Raw genomic sequence first — 12,725 nt, 5'->3', positions numbered from 1 at the left:
TAATAGCTTTACTTCTGGGCTCCCTCCCTTAAAATATTTAAGTTTTTAAAGTAAAATATTTAAGTTTTAAGTAAAATATTTAAATTAAAATGCATTTAAGATAAATTTTTGTCTTGATTTCAGTTTATTCATGGATTTTTTTAGTAGTTGGAAAAAAGCTGTGGTAGTTCCCAACTGTGTTAGAAACAGTTGTCAAGTGTGGTTCTTTACACTGTGAGACTGGGAGCTGTTTCTAAACACACAGTTACTAGCACAGATTTGCCTAAGTTTCCAATCTGATCTGTGGCTATGGGTAAGTAATGTGGAACTCATATAGATTTGTGGGGGGAAAACCTTCTAGACATTAAATTCCATAAACTACCCTTTATCTTTAGGTTAGTCTTTAAACCTGAAGTGTATAGACTTTAAACCCCAGCCAATCAATAGTATAATTTTTTGTACGTCTTTGAGATAGTTAAAAAGCTATGTAAAGATTAAGGTATTCTGCTTAAGGTGTATAGACTTAAGTCTCATCTTTTGTTGAAGTGCATCTTAATATAAATTTTCAGTACTATTTAATATCAAAGATTTCAAAGATTATTTTTTAGTTAAATAAGCATGCTTATTCTCCAGAAGCCTTTATCCCTGTGGTTCCTATTGATAGTGAAGACTCTAGTATATTTATATAGGATTTGTAGTAAAATCTAAAAATTATAAAATAAATTTTGACATTATGTATATATGTGGGTATAACATCCCTTTAAACTGCATGTTACTATTTATCCTTTAAGAGAACTGATAAGAATTTAATAAAACTGTGTATGTATGTGTGTGTACTATCCAATTAGGGTACCCACTAGCCACATGGGGCTATTGAGCACTTGAAGTATGGCTTATCTGAATTTGAGGCATACTGTAAGTATTAAAAATACAGAGCTTTAGTATGAAAAAAGAGAATGTAAAATATCTCATAATTTTATATTGATTACATGTTGAGATAATAAATTTTAGATAAGTGGGTTAAATTTATATTAAAATTAATTTCACTGATTTTTTTTTTTAATATAGCTACTAGAAAATTGGATCACATGCTGTTTCTATTGGGCATCTCTGGTCAAGAACTTTTTTTCTAATTGTTTTTCTAATTGAAAACTACATTTTCTGTAAGTTATGGTTGAAATTGAACATTTTTGGTATTGAGAGTTATTTTTTATTAGTCTTAGATTACAGTTTGACATTTGAATACTGGTATTCCAATGTTAGATGTAAAAGTAAAGGCTATAAAGTTTAAAAATTTTTAACAAAATATTATTTTGAGGTCTTGTTTTTAGACTTTGTTGTTAGAACAATACCATAACCAGTCCTTCATGATTTCTTGGTTCCCGATTGGACACAGTTTGGCAGCTATCATAGATCTTTACTTTAGTTATTGTATAATTTATTTAACATTTTTTTGTTTGCTTCATATGTGCCAAATCTATCATAATTTCAGGAGGGAACAAAAAATAATGGATATGCATGTAAATGAGTTTGCAGAGTTGGAGGTAGGAAGAAGTGAGCAGTTCCTGTCTGGCTTTTTATTTTCTGTAAAGTAGTATGTAAGGTCATCTTAGTCTACCACTAGTGGTGGTTTCTGGGGAAAACTCCTTGAATTGAGTAAAATTAAAGAGTTCTTGATGGATAAGAGTCAACATCTATTCAGCCGTTATTGGGCACTAAGCTGAACATGGAGGAAAAATATAAAATGGGGACCTTGCCCTCAGAGCTTAAATTTTGTTAGGAAAATAACGGTGTATGCCAAAAAAGTAAAAAACAGATAAGGCATCTGTAATAAGGTAAAGAATATATGGTGTATATACAGTACTATAGGAGTTCAAAAGGTGAAGAGAGGGCTTCCCTGGTGGCGCAGTGGTTGAGAGTCCGCCTGCCGATGCAGGGGACACGGGTTTGTGCCCCGGTCTGGGAAGATCCCACATGCCACAGAGTGGCTAGGCCCGTGAGCCATGGCCGCTGAGCCTGCGCGTCCGGATCCTGTGCTCCGCAACGGGAGAGGCCACAACAGTGAGAGGCCCACGTACCGCAAAAAAAAAAAAAAAAAGATGAAGAGAACACTGGTGCCTAGAGATTTTTTTTTGTGTGTGTGTTTTGGGTTTTTGTTTCTTCTAAGCTTTCTCCTTTTGCTCCTTATTTAAAATAGTAGCCAAATGATCTTTTCAGTATGACCCCTTTGTAAAAATAACCTTCTGGTACTGTATGTAATTTTCAGAACAGTCAGTGGTAATTTATTATGAGAGCTGTATAGAATTTAGCACAGATTCTTTATCTCAGCACAAGAGTTTAATACAGTTACTTTAGAACTGAGCTTTGAGTGCTTTAGAACAAGACAGTGTTCTGAATAAGAAGTTGAGGTTACTGTGGCATTACATGATTCAAATCATGTAGCTTCATGTATTTATTTGGTGTGAACTTCAGCTTGCACCTGAATTAACAAGCACCTTCTCTTTCCTGTTATTACCTCTGCATTCCTTACTTTTCAGTCCTTACTATTTGCTGTGTTGATGGTGAAAAGGAAAAGATGGTGAAAAGGAAAGATGGTGGTGTCTGGGTGGGTATCTGTAATAGTAAGATGTATAGGTTTTAAACAGGAGTGGGATTAGAGAGAGGGCTGTATAGGATGAAAAGTTTGAGCATGTTCTTTTGAGTGTTGTAGAAACTGACTACTAGCTGCATGATAAACCAAGATGATAGAAGTATCACCCGCACGTGCATACACACTGCAAACATATAGAAATGTAACGCAAAACTGTAAATGCATAGCTAAACTCTGAGGAAGAAAAGAAGAGAAGGAAATTCCCAGGTGCCAGGTATGAAAGAAATCAAATCAAAACCTTAAGTGGGAACTGGTGCTGCTGTATAAAATAGTACAGGCCCCTTTTGGTCCTGGATATATGTCCTAAGAAGTCTGGGGTGGAATTTTAGTGGAGAATGGAGATAGGGCCTTTTCAAAATAGAGCTAGCTCTGAGACCCAGTCATGCAGCCTAGAACCTGAAAGAGCTTTCCTAATTGTACATAGATTTTTTTAAAGTGACCAATGATAGAACAATCTGAATGAGAATATAAAATAAGTGTGTATGAAATGATTAAAAGGATAAAAAAAAGGAAATGAAGCATGATGAAGTAACAGGCCAATATGAAAAAGAAACAGACTCGAAAAAGAAAATCACATTCAGAAATTAAAAATATAATCTTGGAATTTGGCTTTAGATGGATTAAATAGCATATTAGATATTCTTGCTTGGCTGAAAAGGAAAGAGATATAGCAATAAATGGTTAAGAAGAACTAAATCTAAAGTATAATGACCCAAAATTTAAAAGTTGAAAATACAAGATTGGCAAAATGCTAGGCTGATACAAAACAAAACAAAAAGCTCTTAGAAAAATATTATCAGGCAAAAACAGATTTTAAAGGCAAAAGTATTATTAAGGATAGAGAGAGCCATTGCATAATGATGGAAAGGAATAATTCACTAGGAAGAAATAATAATCTTGAACCTTTATGTCCAAGTAATATTATGTCAAAGTATATAAAGCAAAATTTTACATACTAAAAATGGACTACTTACAGGTAGTGGGAAATTTTAGCACATTTCCTTCAGAAGCTGACAGATAAATCAGACCACTGCTACCACCACCCTCCAACAAAAGTAAAGGCATAGAATATTTGATCAGTACAGTTAACAAACTTGATATTTTAGATGTGTTTAAACTCTACTCTCAAAAAATAGAATGTAGATGTTCCTTTCAATCACACATGAAACGTAGAAATTAACCACATATTAAACTACAGTGGGATGACTCACAAATACCCAAGCATGTAACACCGGCTATATTTTCTGACTACAGCATAGTACATAAAAAACTTACTAGGTTTTCCAGGTTTCATTTGAATAATGTTTAAATGGAATAATAATAGTTAAAACATTTATTGAACACAGTGTGAGCCAGGCATACTGCTGAGTGTTTTGCACATGTTATTCTATTTAAACACTTTCAGCATCCCAGTGAATTATAAGATAGCATTACCATCTTTACTAGTGAGAGTATTTAGGTGTAAAAATGTTTATCTGCCTAGGACTTCCCTGGCAGTCCAGTGGTTAAGACTCCAAGCTTCCACTGCAGGGGGCGTGGGTTCTATCCCTGGTTGGGAACTAAGATCCGGCATGATGCAGGGTATGGCCAAAAAATTGATTTATTGATTGATTTTTAAAAGTTTATCTGTCCAAGGTCTGCGGTTGGGACAAAACTTCTGTTTTTAAATACACTGTTAAAACCCCCCATCTTTTAAAAACACCTTTATTATCAGAAAATATAGCCAGATAGAGAAGCTCACATAAATATATAGTTTATTGAATTATTGTTAAGGTTGGTATTGTAATACCAATAGATCAAGAAGTAGAACTTTACCAGCCACTGCAGAAGCCTTTTATGTGCCCCATTCCTTCCCCACAAAAAGCATTTTTATGATAATCATTTTCTGGCTTTTTTCTTTGTAATTTTAATACTGTAGTGTACATTTTTAAACAGTATGCTTTAGTGTTGCTTATTTTTCCCCCATTTTTTCCCACATAATTTGTCGAAGAAACTGGTATAGTTTAATCTTCTAGAATTTTTAACAGGTTTGATCAATTTGAGATTTGATGGTCTTGGCAAAATTTTGTAGGTGGTGGTGTGTTCTTTCATCAGGAGATATATAATATCTGGTGGTTTTTCTTTTTGTGATATTAGAACTATTGATACTCAGTGGTTAAATCCATTGACTCTTTAGAGATTGCAGATTTTAATTTTTTCTAATTTTACTATTTGTTCTTCATTTATTGCTGGAATGTTTCTGTAAAGAAGCTTCCCCTCATCTAATAGTTACCTGGTAGTTTCGTTTATATAAGAGAGGAAGAGTAAATGTTTTGTTATTTCCTGTTGTATAGCAGTTTTCAAAATGATGAGTTGCTTTTCACTAGCATCTTTCAAAGTAACCTTTTCCCCCCTTTTTTTAAGTGTCATAAACTCACAGATTTAAATATATTGGTTTTGGTTCTTTTCAGTTATCCTTACTGATGCTCAAATTGTCCCATCTTTGGCTAGTGGGAGCTTCTTTAAGTTGGTTCTCTTCCATCATGGAGTTTATATTTTAGTAAATATATGCATGTATAAGCATATGTATATGTATTGCCTTGAAACACACACATATACTAAACACATTGTTCTGTATATTTTGGGTTTTATACTTCCTGTATATTGGAAATAGTTCCTTATCTGTTCTGTATAGAACTGCTTTATATTTTGTAATGGCCACATCGATAGTAAAGCTGTACCATAGTTTTTTTAACGAACACTTACTGATGAACATTTTGATTGTTACCCAGCAGTATTATAAACAGTACTGCGGTGAATATCCTGGTACTTACTACTTTGCCCATGTGTGTGAATATAGCTGCAGAATCAATTCCTAGAAATGGAATTGTTAAGTAATAATAGCTATTGTCAAATTGCTCTCCTTAAAGCAATTAAGAACTGTTTTTTTGCCTCATACTATCCTTTGATATATAATACTAGTATGTGATCAAACTTTTTTATGTATATAAATTTGTTTATTTTTGGCTGCATTGGGTCTTTGTTGCTACATGCGGGCTCTCTCTAGTTGCGGCGAGCGGGGGCTGCTCTTTGTTATGGTGTGTGGGCTTCTCATTGCAGTGGCTTCTCTTGTTGTGGGATCATGGGCTCTAGGTGCGCGGGCTTCAGTAGTTGTGGCACGCAGGCTCAGTAGTTGTGGCGCACGGGCTTAGTTGCTCCAAGGCATGTGGGATCTTTCCGGACCAGGGCTCGAACCCATGTACCCTGCATTGGCAGGCAGATTCTTAACCACTGCGCCACCAGGGAAGTCCTGTGATCAGACTATTTGATCTTTGATAATCTGCTTTGATAAAAAAAATCTCATTATAGTTTTTATTAGTATTTCATTTGTATTTCCTAAATTATGAATTGTCTGTTCGTGTCCTTGGTCCAATTTTCTATTGAATGGTTAGCCTTTTCCATATTGATTTGTAGCACTCATATATAATAAGGAAATTACCCTTTCGTGACATGTGTTGCAAATATTTTTTCCTAATTGTGTTGCTTCTTTTGACTACGTTTATGGTTTTCATTTTCCAAGCAGAATTTTTAAATGTTAAAATACTACTCAAATTTATTAGTTCATTTTTAACAATCCAAACTTAAGAAAGAGTTGAGAAGTACAGTACAAAGAAGTGTGTGGGTTTTTTTTCTCCCTGAACCCTTCAAGAATAAGTTCCCAGCCTTTGTCCTGTTACCTCCTAATACTTTAGTGTGTATTTCCTACAAACAAAGATATTCCCTTAAATGACCATACTACACCTATTAAAATCAGAGAGTTAACATTGAGACGTTACTGTCTTTAGACCCCCATTCAAGTTTCACTAATTGAATGAATTATTTCACTATTGTCTTAATAACCTTTTTAGCAAAAGGATCCAGTTCAGAGCCACATGTTGCGTTGAGTTGACATTTCTTTTCAGTATCCTTCAATCTGGAACAGTTCCTCAGGCTTTCCTTGACTTTCATAACTGACAGTTTGAAGATTATTCAAAACAAATTAGAACAAGAATTTGTTCTAATGTTTCCTCATAATTAGATTTAGGTTATGCATCTTTGTCAGGAATATCATAGAAGTGATTCTGTGATCTTGTATGCTATCAGGTGACACACGGTTTCAGTTTGTCCTATGAATGATGATGTTCACTTTGATCCCTTAATTAAGACAGCATCTGATTGGCATCTCTACTGTAATGGTTTTTCCCTTTCTATTTATCAGTATTTTGTGGGGGAGGTACTTTAAACATCTCCTTATCAAACTTTCCATTTATTCATTTACCATAGGATGAATTTATAGGTTGCTGTCCATTCAGTGGGTTATAATCCCTTTACTATCATGAGTTTTGGTACTTCAGCATAATTTTGCTAGTGGGTGGCCATTCAGGCTGACTTCAGTGTTCTTTTGACATGTCCTCATTACTGAGCACTTTCTTGTTTCTGCCACAAGATACTCCAGGCTCATTCTGTATTTCCCTCAGCCTAGAATCAGCCATTCTCCAAGGAGCCCTTACTCCTTTTATAGAGAAGTATTCAGAAGCAAAGATCCAAATGCTAGTCATGCTCATTGCTGTTGGAGTGGCATTGCCTTCCAGGCTTTGTCAGTGAACAGAGCTAGGGAATATACGCGTATATAATCCACACATTTTCAAACATCTGTAACTATACCTATTTCTATATCTATCTTTTAAAAACAATGAGTTCACATTGATAATTCCAGTCTAACACTGTAAGATTTACTCTAGCTTTCTCTTCTTTAATATTTTAACTCTCTTCTCTTTCAGAAGCCTGGCTTCCATTTGATCAGTCCCTCTGTTGTTTGTTACCAAGCTTCCGATTCCACCATCCCCTCTCCTGTGCAATGCCCTTCTCTCCCTTCTCTGGCTCTGACTCTCCATTCCAGGCCACCTTCCCATGGACCTCCTTCTTAACCCCTCTTGAGCTCCAACACTGTATGCCAGACCACTCTCTGCATGGATGCCCTTTTTATCCTACTTGGTATCTGATACCCTATACTGAACTATCCCTCTCTTTTGACACCTTTCTCACCCCACTTGGACTCTAACCATGCAGTACTCACTTGTACTCACTCATCAAGTGAACATCCTCCTCACCTTTTTTTTAAATGCCTTCCAATTTTGTGTCATACCTTGAAAGAGCTTCTCCACTTTAACATTATAAAAAAATAATTTTGTTTTCTTCTAGTGATTTTTATTTATTTATATTGTATTTAAGCATATGGTCTATTGTGGAATTTATTTTGAAGTAAGAAACAAAGTAGAAATCCAGCACTTCTCAGATGGTTATCCAGTTGCCTGGAATTTTGTATAAAAACTGTATCTCCCCCCAAAAAAATGTATAAAGTTTTTAAAAAGTTACTGAATTCATGGAGCTTTTTCTTAAAAATGGGTATCATTTTTCATATTGTTTTTGTTTATAACAGATGATGATGTACCTGCAGATATGGTTGCAGAAGAATCGGGTCCTGGTGCACAAAATAGTCCATACCAACTTCGTAGGAAAACTCTTTTGCCAAAAAGAACAGCGTGTCCTACAAAGAGCAGTATGGAGGTAAATTCAGTGTGACTGCTTTTTTTGTGTGTGTAATGAAGGAATTGTTAGGAAACAAACAGAAAGGGGACCGTCAGTCATTTTTTAGAAGTAATGATTATGGTAAAAATATTTGCTTAGTTTTCATTTTGTTTTTAAAGGGTGCTTCAACTTCAACCACAGAAAACTTCTTTGGTCATCGTGCAAAACGTGCCAGAGTCTCTGGAAAATCTCAAGATCTATCAGGTATTTCCTATGGGAAAGCTAAGAAATAGGGTCAAATAATTTTTATTTTTTGATACCAAAAAATTAATATCAACTTAAATGTAGTTTATTTGTACATTTGAGATTGAGAAAGTGATTATTACAGAATAAACATGAGAACCGTCACCGTCTCCATCTCTGATTGTAATTGTATAAAAATCCTTTTTGTATATTTAGTGTAGCCAGTTTTTGAAATGGTGCATACTAGCTAGCTAAAAGAAAGAATACTGTCAAGATAAAAGGAAATAAATGTGTGTCGTCTATGAAAGCAAATGCTTATAAAATGATTGTCAAAAAATAAAAGCTGTTCATTAGACAAAATGGAAATTGTGCTCTTTAAATAATGAGAAAGTCTTTGCTAGCATGATAGATTGTTTATATTCTGTTTGTTAATCTCTTTATAGCAGCACCTGCTGAACAGTATCTTCAGGAGAAACTGCCAGATGAAGTGGTTCTAAAAATCTTCTCTTACTTGCTGGAACAGGATCTTTGTAGAGCAGCTTGTGTGTGTAAACGCTTCAGTGAGCTTGCTAATGATCCAATTTTGTGGTAAGTGAAAATTTATTTCTTATTATCTTGAGATATATTACTTGTTGCCCAAAATGCTGTAGATGGTAGGAAATTTGGAGTGTGAGTTGATGGTTACAATTAAATAGAAGAAAATTAGAATGCTTATAAATTCCAAGTTAACTGTTTATCACAAATGTTGGCTGTCAGTCCAGGCAGTGTTTTTTGTTTTGTTTTTTTTTAATATATTTTTTATAAATTTATTTATTTATTTTGGCTGCGTTGGGTCTTCGTTGCTGCGTGCAGGCTTTCTCTAGTTGCAGCGAGCGGGGGCTGCTCTTTGTTGTGATGTGCAGGCTTCTCATTGAGGTGGCTTCTCTTGTTGCGTAACACGGGCTCTAGGTGCACAGGCTTCAGTAGTTGTGGCTCGCGGGCTCTAGAGCGCAGGCCCAGTAGTTGTGGCACACGGGCTTAGTTGCTCCGCAGCATGTGGGATCTCCCCAGACCAGGGCTCAAACCCGTGTCCCCTGCATTGGCAGGCGGATTCTTAACCACTGCGCCACCAGGGAAGCCCAGCAGTGTTTTTAAAACAATAAAAGAAGTACTTTTTCTGCTACTTGTCAGTTAAAAGCAACAGTGATTATGGGAAATGTTTTTCATTCCATTGCTTTTTAGAAAGAATATGAAGTCTGATTTAAAACAGCTAATTAATTAAATCTGATAGTTAGGTAAGACTGTAGATTTTGTATATCACTTTTGGAAAATAGTTTGGACATTTGTATTTTTGAACCATAAAATAGGCATACTCTGGTACTTCCCTAGTGGCGCAGTGGTTAAGAATCCGCCTGCCAATTCAGAGGACACAGGTTCGATCCCTGGTCCAGCAAGATCCCACATGCCGCGGAGCAGCCAAGCCCGTGTGCCACACTACTGAGCCTGTGCTCTAGAGCCACGAGCCACAACTACTGAAGCCCACGTGCCTAGAGCTGGTGCTCTGCAGCAAGAGAAGCCACTGCAATGAGAAACCCGTGCACCGCAACAAAGAGCAGCCCCCACTCACTGCAACTAGAGAAAGCTCGCACACAGCAACAAAGACCCAATGCAGCCAAAAAAAAAAAAAATGCATGCCCTTTGACCCAGCAATTCCACTTCTGAAAATTTGTTTACCCTATTTACAAATTTTTCATAGTTAACAGTGGGGGGAAATTAGAAATAATGGAAAAGTCTAGCAATAAGGGATGGGACTAAAAGTAAACAATGTAATGTCTACTTAGAGGGTTGTGATATAGTCATTAACAGTGATTTTTACAGTTTTTAATAACATAGGAATATGCTATGTTATAAAAAGTAAAAAGCAGAATACAAAATTTTATGTGTTACAGTCACAACTGTTATAAGTGGAAAAGACTGTAAGGAAATACAGTAAACTGTTTAGGTTATCTCTATACTTTTCTGTATTTTACAACAGCTTATATGTATTCTATGATGCTAAAAATAAGGTACACCTTAAATTTAAGAAAAAATTATGTTTGTGTTAGAAAGGAAAAAGAACGAAGAGCAGAAGAAGAAACATTTTGCTTTGTACAAGAAGTTATAATAGGTATTATCACTCCATTTCTAAGATTTGATGGTTCTTGATAGGACATAAATGAAGCATCATCATTATTTTTCATCATTATTTAAAATAATCCTTTTAAATTGAAACTGGGGCTTCCCTGGTGGCGCAGTGGTTGAGAGTCCGCCTGCTAATGCAGGGGACACGGGTTTGTGCCCCGGTCCGGGAGGATCGCACATGCTGCGGAGCAGCTGGGCCCGTGAGCCATGGCCGCTGAGCCTGCGCGTCCGGAGCCTGTGCTCCACAACAGGAGAGGCCACAACAGTGAGAGGCCCGCGTACTGCAAAAAAAAAGAAAAAAGAAAAAAAAAATTGAAACTGTATGTGGCTTTTACAGTAAGGGTGGCTTTTATTTTCCCCTGACTAAACAGTCAGATTTTAAAGAATTGACACTTATTCTTTTGGGTGGACTATGTTTTATATGCAGTTACATTGTTTTAGACAAAAATTTTATTTTTACATTTAAAATTCTGCTTTTTCATATTCCTAGAAGTTTTTGAGGCCTCAAATAATTTTTATAGTTGTTTAAAGGACATTTTATGAAGAAATCTTCATTACTTTCCCCCTTCAGGAAACGATTATACATGGAAGTATTTGAATATACCCGCCCTATGATGCATCCTGAACCTGGCAAATTCTACCAGATTAATCCAGAAGAATATGAACATCCAAATCCTTGGAAAGAGAGTTTCCAGCAGTTGGTATGAAGTATAAATGGAAAACACTGATTTATATTATATATTTTAAATAAAAGTTCCTTTTTAAAAATTTAAACTCAAGAATAAGTTTCAAGGGAATTCCGTGGCAGTCCACTGGTTAGGACTCCACACTTTCACTGCTGAGGGCCTTGGTTCAGTCCCTGGTCAGGGAACTAAGATCCCAGAAGACTCATGGCACCGCCAAAAAAAAAAAAAAAATAGGTTTCAAGTCAGTGGACATTTATCAACCAACAAAAAAGTCAACAATTCTTTTCACTACTGACATATTTATTAATCATTTAAACAGTAGCAGTAAGTATCAGTAGCCTGAGAGCAGTTATACTTTCTCTGGATCTGTTTGAACTTATATTTAAATTATTACCGTTGAGTAGTTAAAGTTTCACATTTAGCTTAATTTTCACATGGTCCTTTACGAATGGTTCCCAGCTAAGGGTGATTTTGCTCCACAGGGGATGTTTGGCATTGTCTGGAGACATTTTTGGTTGTCACAGCTGGAGAAGAGACTGCTACTGATACATGGTGGTTAGAGTCCAGGGATGCTATTAAACATCCTACACAGGATAGCCCTCACAACAAAGAATTATCTGTTCCAAAATATCAGTAGTGCTGAGGTTGAAAAACCATGTCCTATTTACTGGATATTACTGAGTCATAAACTGTTCTAGATTTTACATTGCAGTATGCAACAGAAAATTTGTTGGACTGATAATTGTTATTGATAATTAATGAAAAATTCATATAGTACTAAATTAATTTAGACTGTAGTGTTTATGTTAGTAGTCAGTATTTGTTTTTTTGTTTTTGTTTTTTTTGATGTTTTAGTATAAAGGTGCGCATGTAAAGCCAGGATTTGCTGAACATTTCTACAGTAACCCTGCAAGATACAAAGGAAGAGAAAATATGTTGGTATGTTTGATTTGTCTTTTTCTAATATTTAAAATGATGATCTTACAGTTCTATACTGACTTTTTTTTTTTTTTTTTTTTTTTTGTATTACGATACAATTGAAGATGCTCTTGGTGGAGTACAAGAAGCTCATTTTGATGGACTTATCTTTGTTCATTCTGGAATATATACTGATGAATGGATATATATTGAATCTCCAATCACTATGATTGGTGCAGGTACGTGTAAATGCATTGTCATTAGAATTTTAATATTTTATTTACATGATGGGTTTTAAAAATGCTAGTTACTTAAAATCCAGATGAACCATGATAATATCTTAATTGTAGAAAAAAATAGGAAATACGTATATTTTATATGATGGAAATGAAAGCTTTAGAGTTCAGAAATTATAAACGTACCTATTTCTTTTTGGGGGGATGTGTATATTTCTTGATGTCAGTACTTTGTCCAGCTGCTTTAGTTGATCATTAAGGAGAGAAAAATATTGGTTAATTTTATCTTTTATTTGAAAATACAGA

The 12,725-nt window shown here is 35.3% G+C and overlaps 1 protein-coding gene across 1 annotated transcript in view; it reads left to right on the top strand.

Moving 5' to 3' along the window:
* The window catches only part of FBXO11 (F-box protein 11), a 100,001-nt gene that overhangs the window by 66,030 nt on the left and 21,246 nt on the right, over window positions 1–12,725 (top strand). Inside the window, exons 2-7 of the mRNA XM_032653396.1 lie at window positions 8,088–8,215; window positions 8,356–8,440; window positions 8,863–9,007; window positions 11,151–11,280; window positions 12,121–12,204; window positions 12,290–12,422. Of these exons, the coding sequence (XP_032509287.1) occupies window positions 8,088–8,215; window positions 8,356–8,440; window positions 8,863–9,007; window positions 11,151–11,280; window positions 12,121–12,204; window positions 12,290–12,422 (705 nt within the window). The remainder of the gene's footprint in view (window positions 1–8,087; window positions 8,216–8,355; window positions 8,441–8,862; window positions 9,008–11,150; window positions 11,281–12,120; window positions 12,205–12,289; window positions 12,423–12,725) is intronic.

This window comes from Phocoena sinus, chromosome 13 (genome assembly GCF_008692025.1).
Source record: "Phocoena sinus isolate mPhoSin1 chromosome 13, mPhoSin1.pri, whole genome shotgun sequence".
Classification (NCBI taxonomy): domain Eukaryota; kingdom Metazoa; phylum Chordata; class Mammalia; order Artiodactyla; family Phocoenidae; genus Phocoena; species Phocoena sinus.
This window is presented reverse-complemented; position numbering and strand designations above follow the sequence as displayed.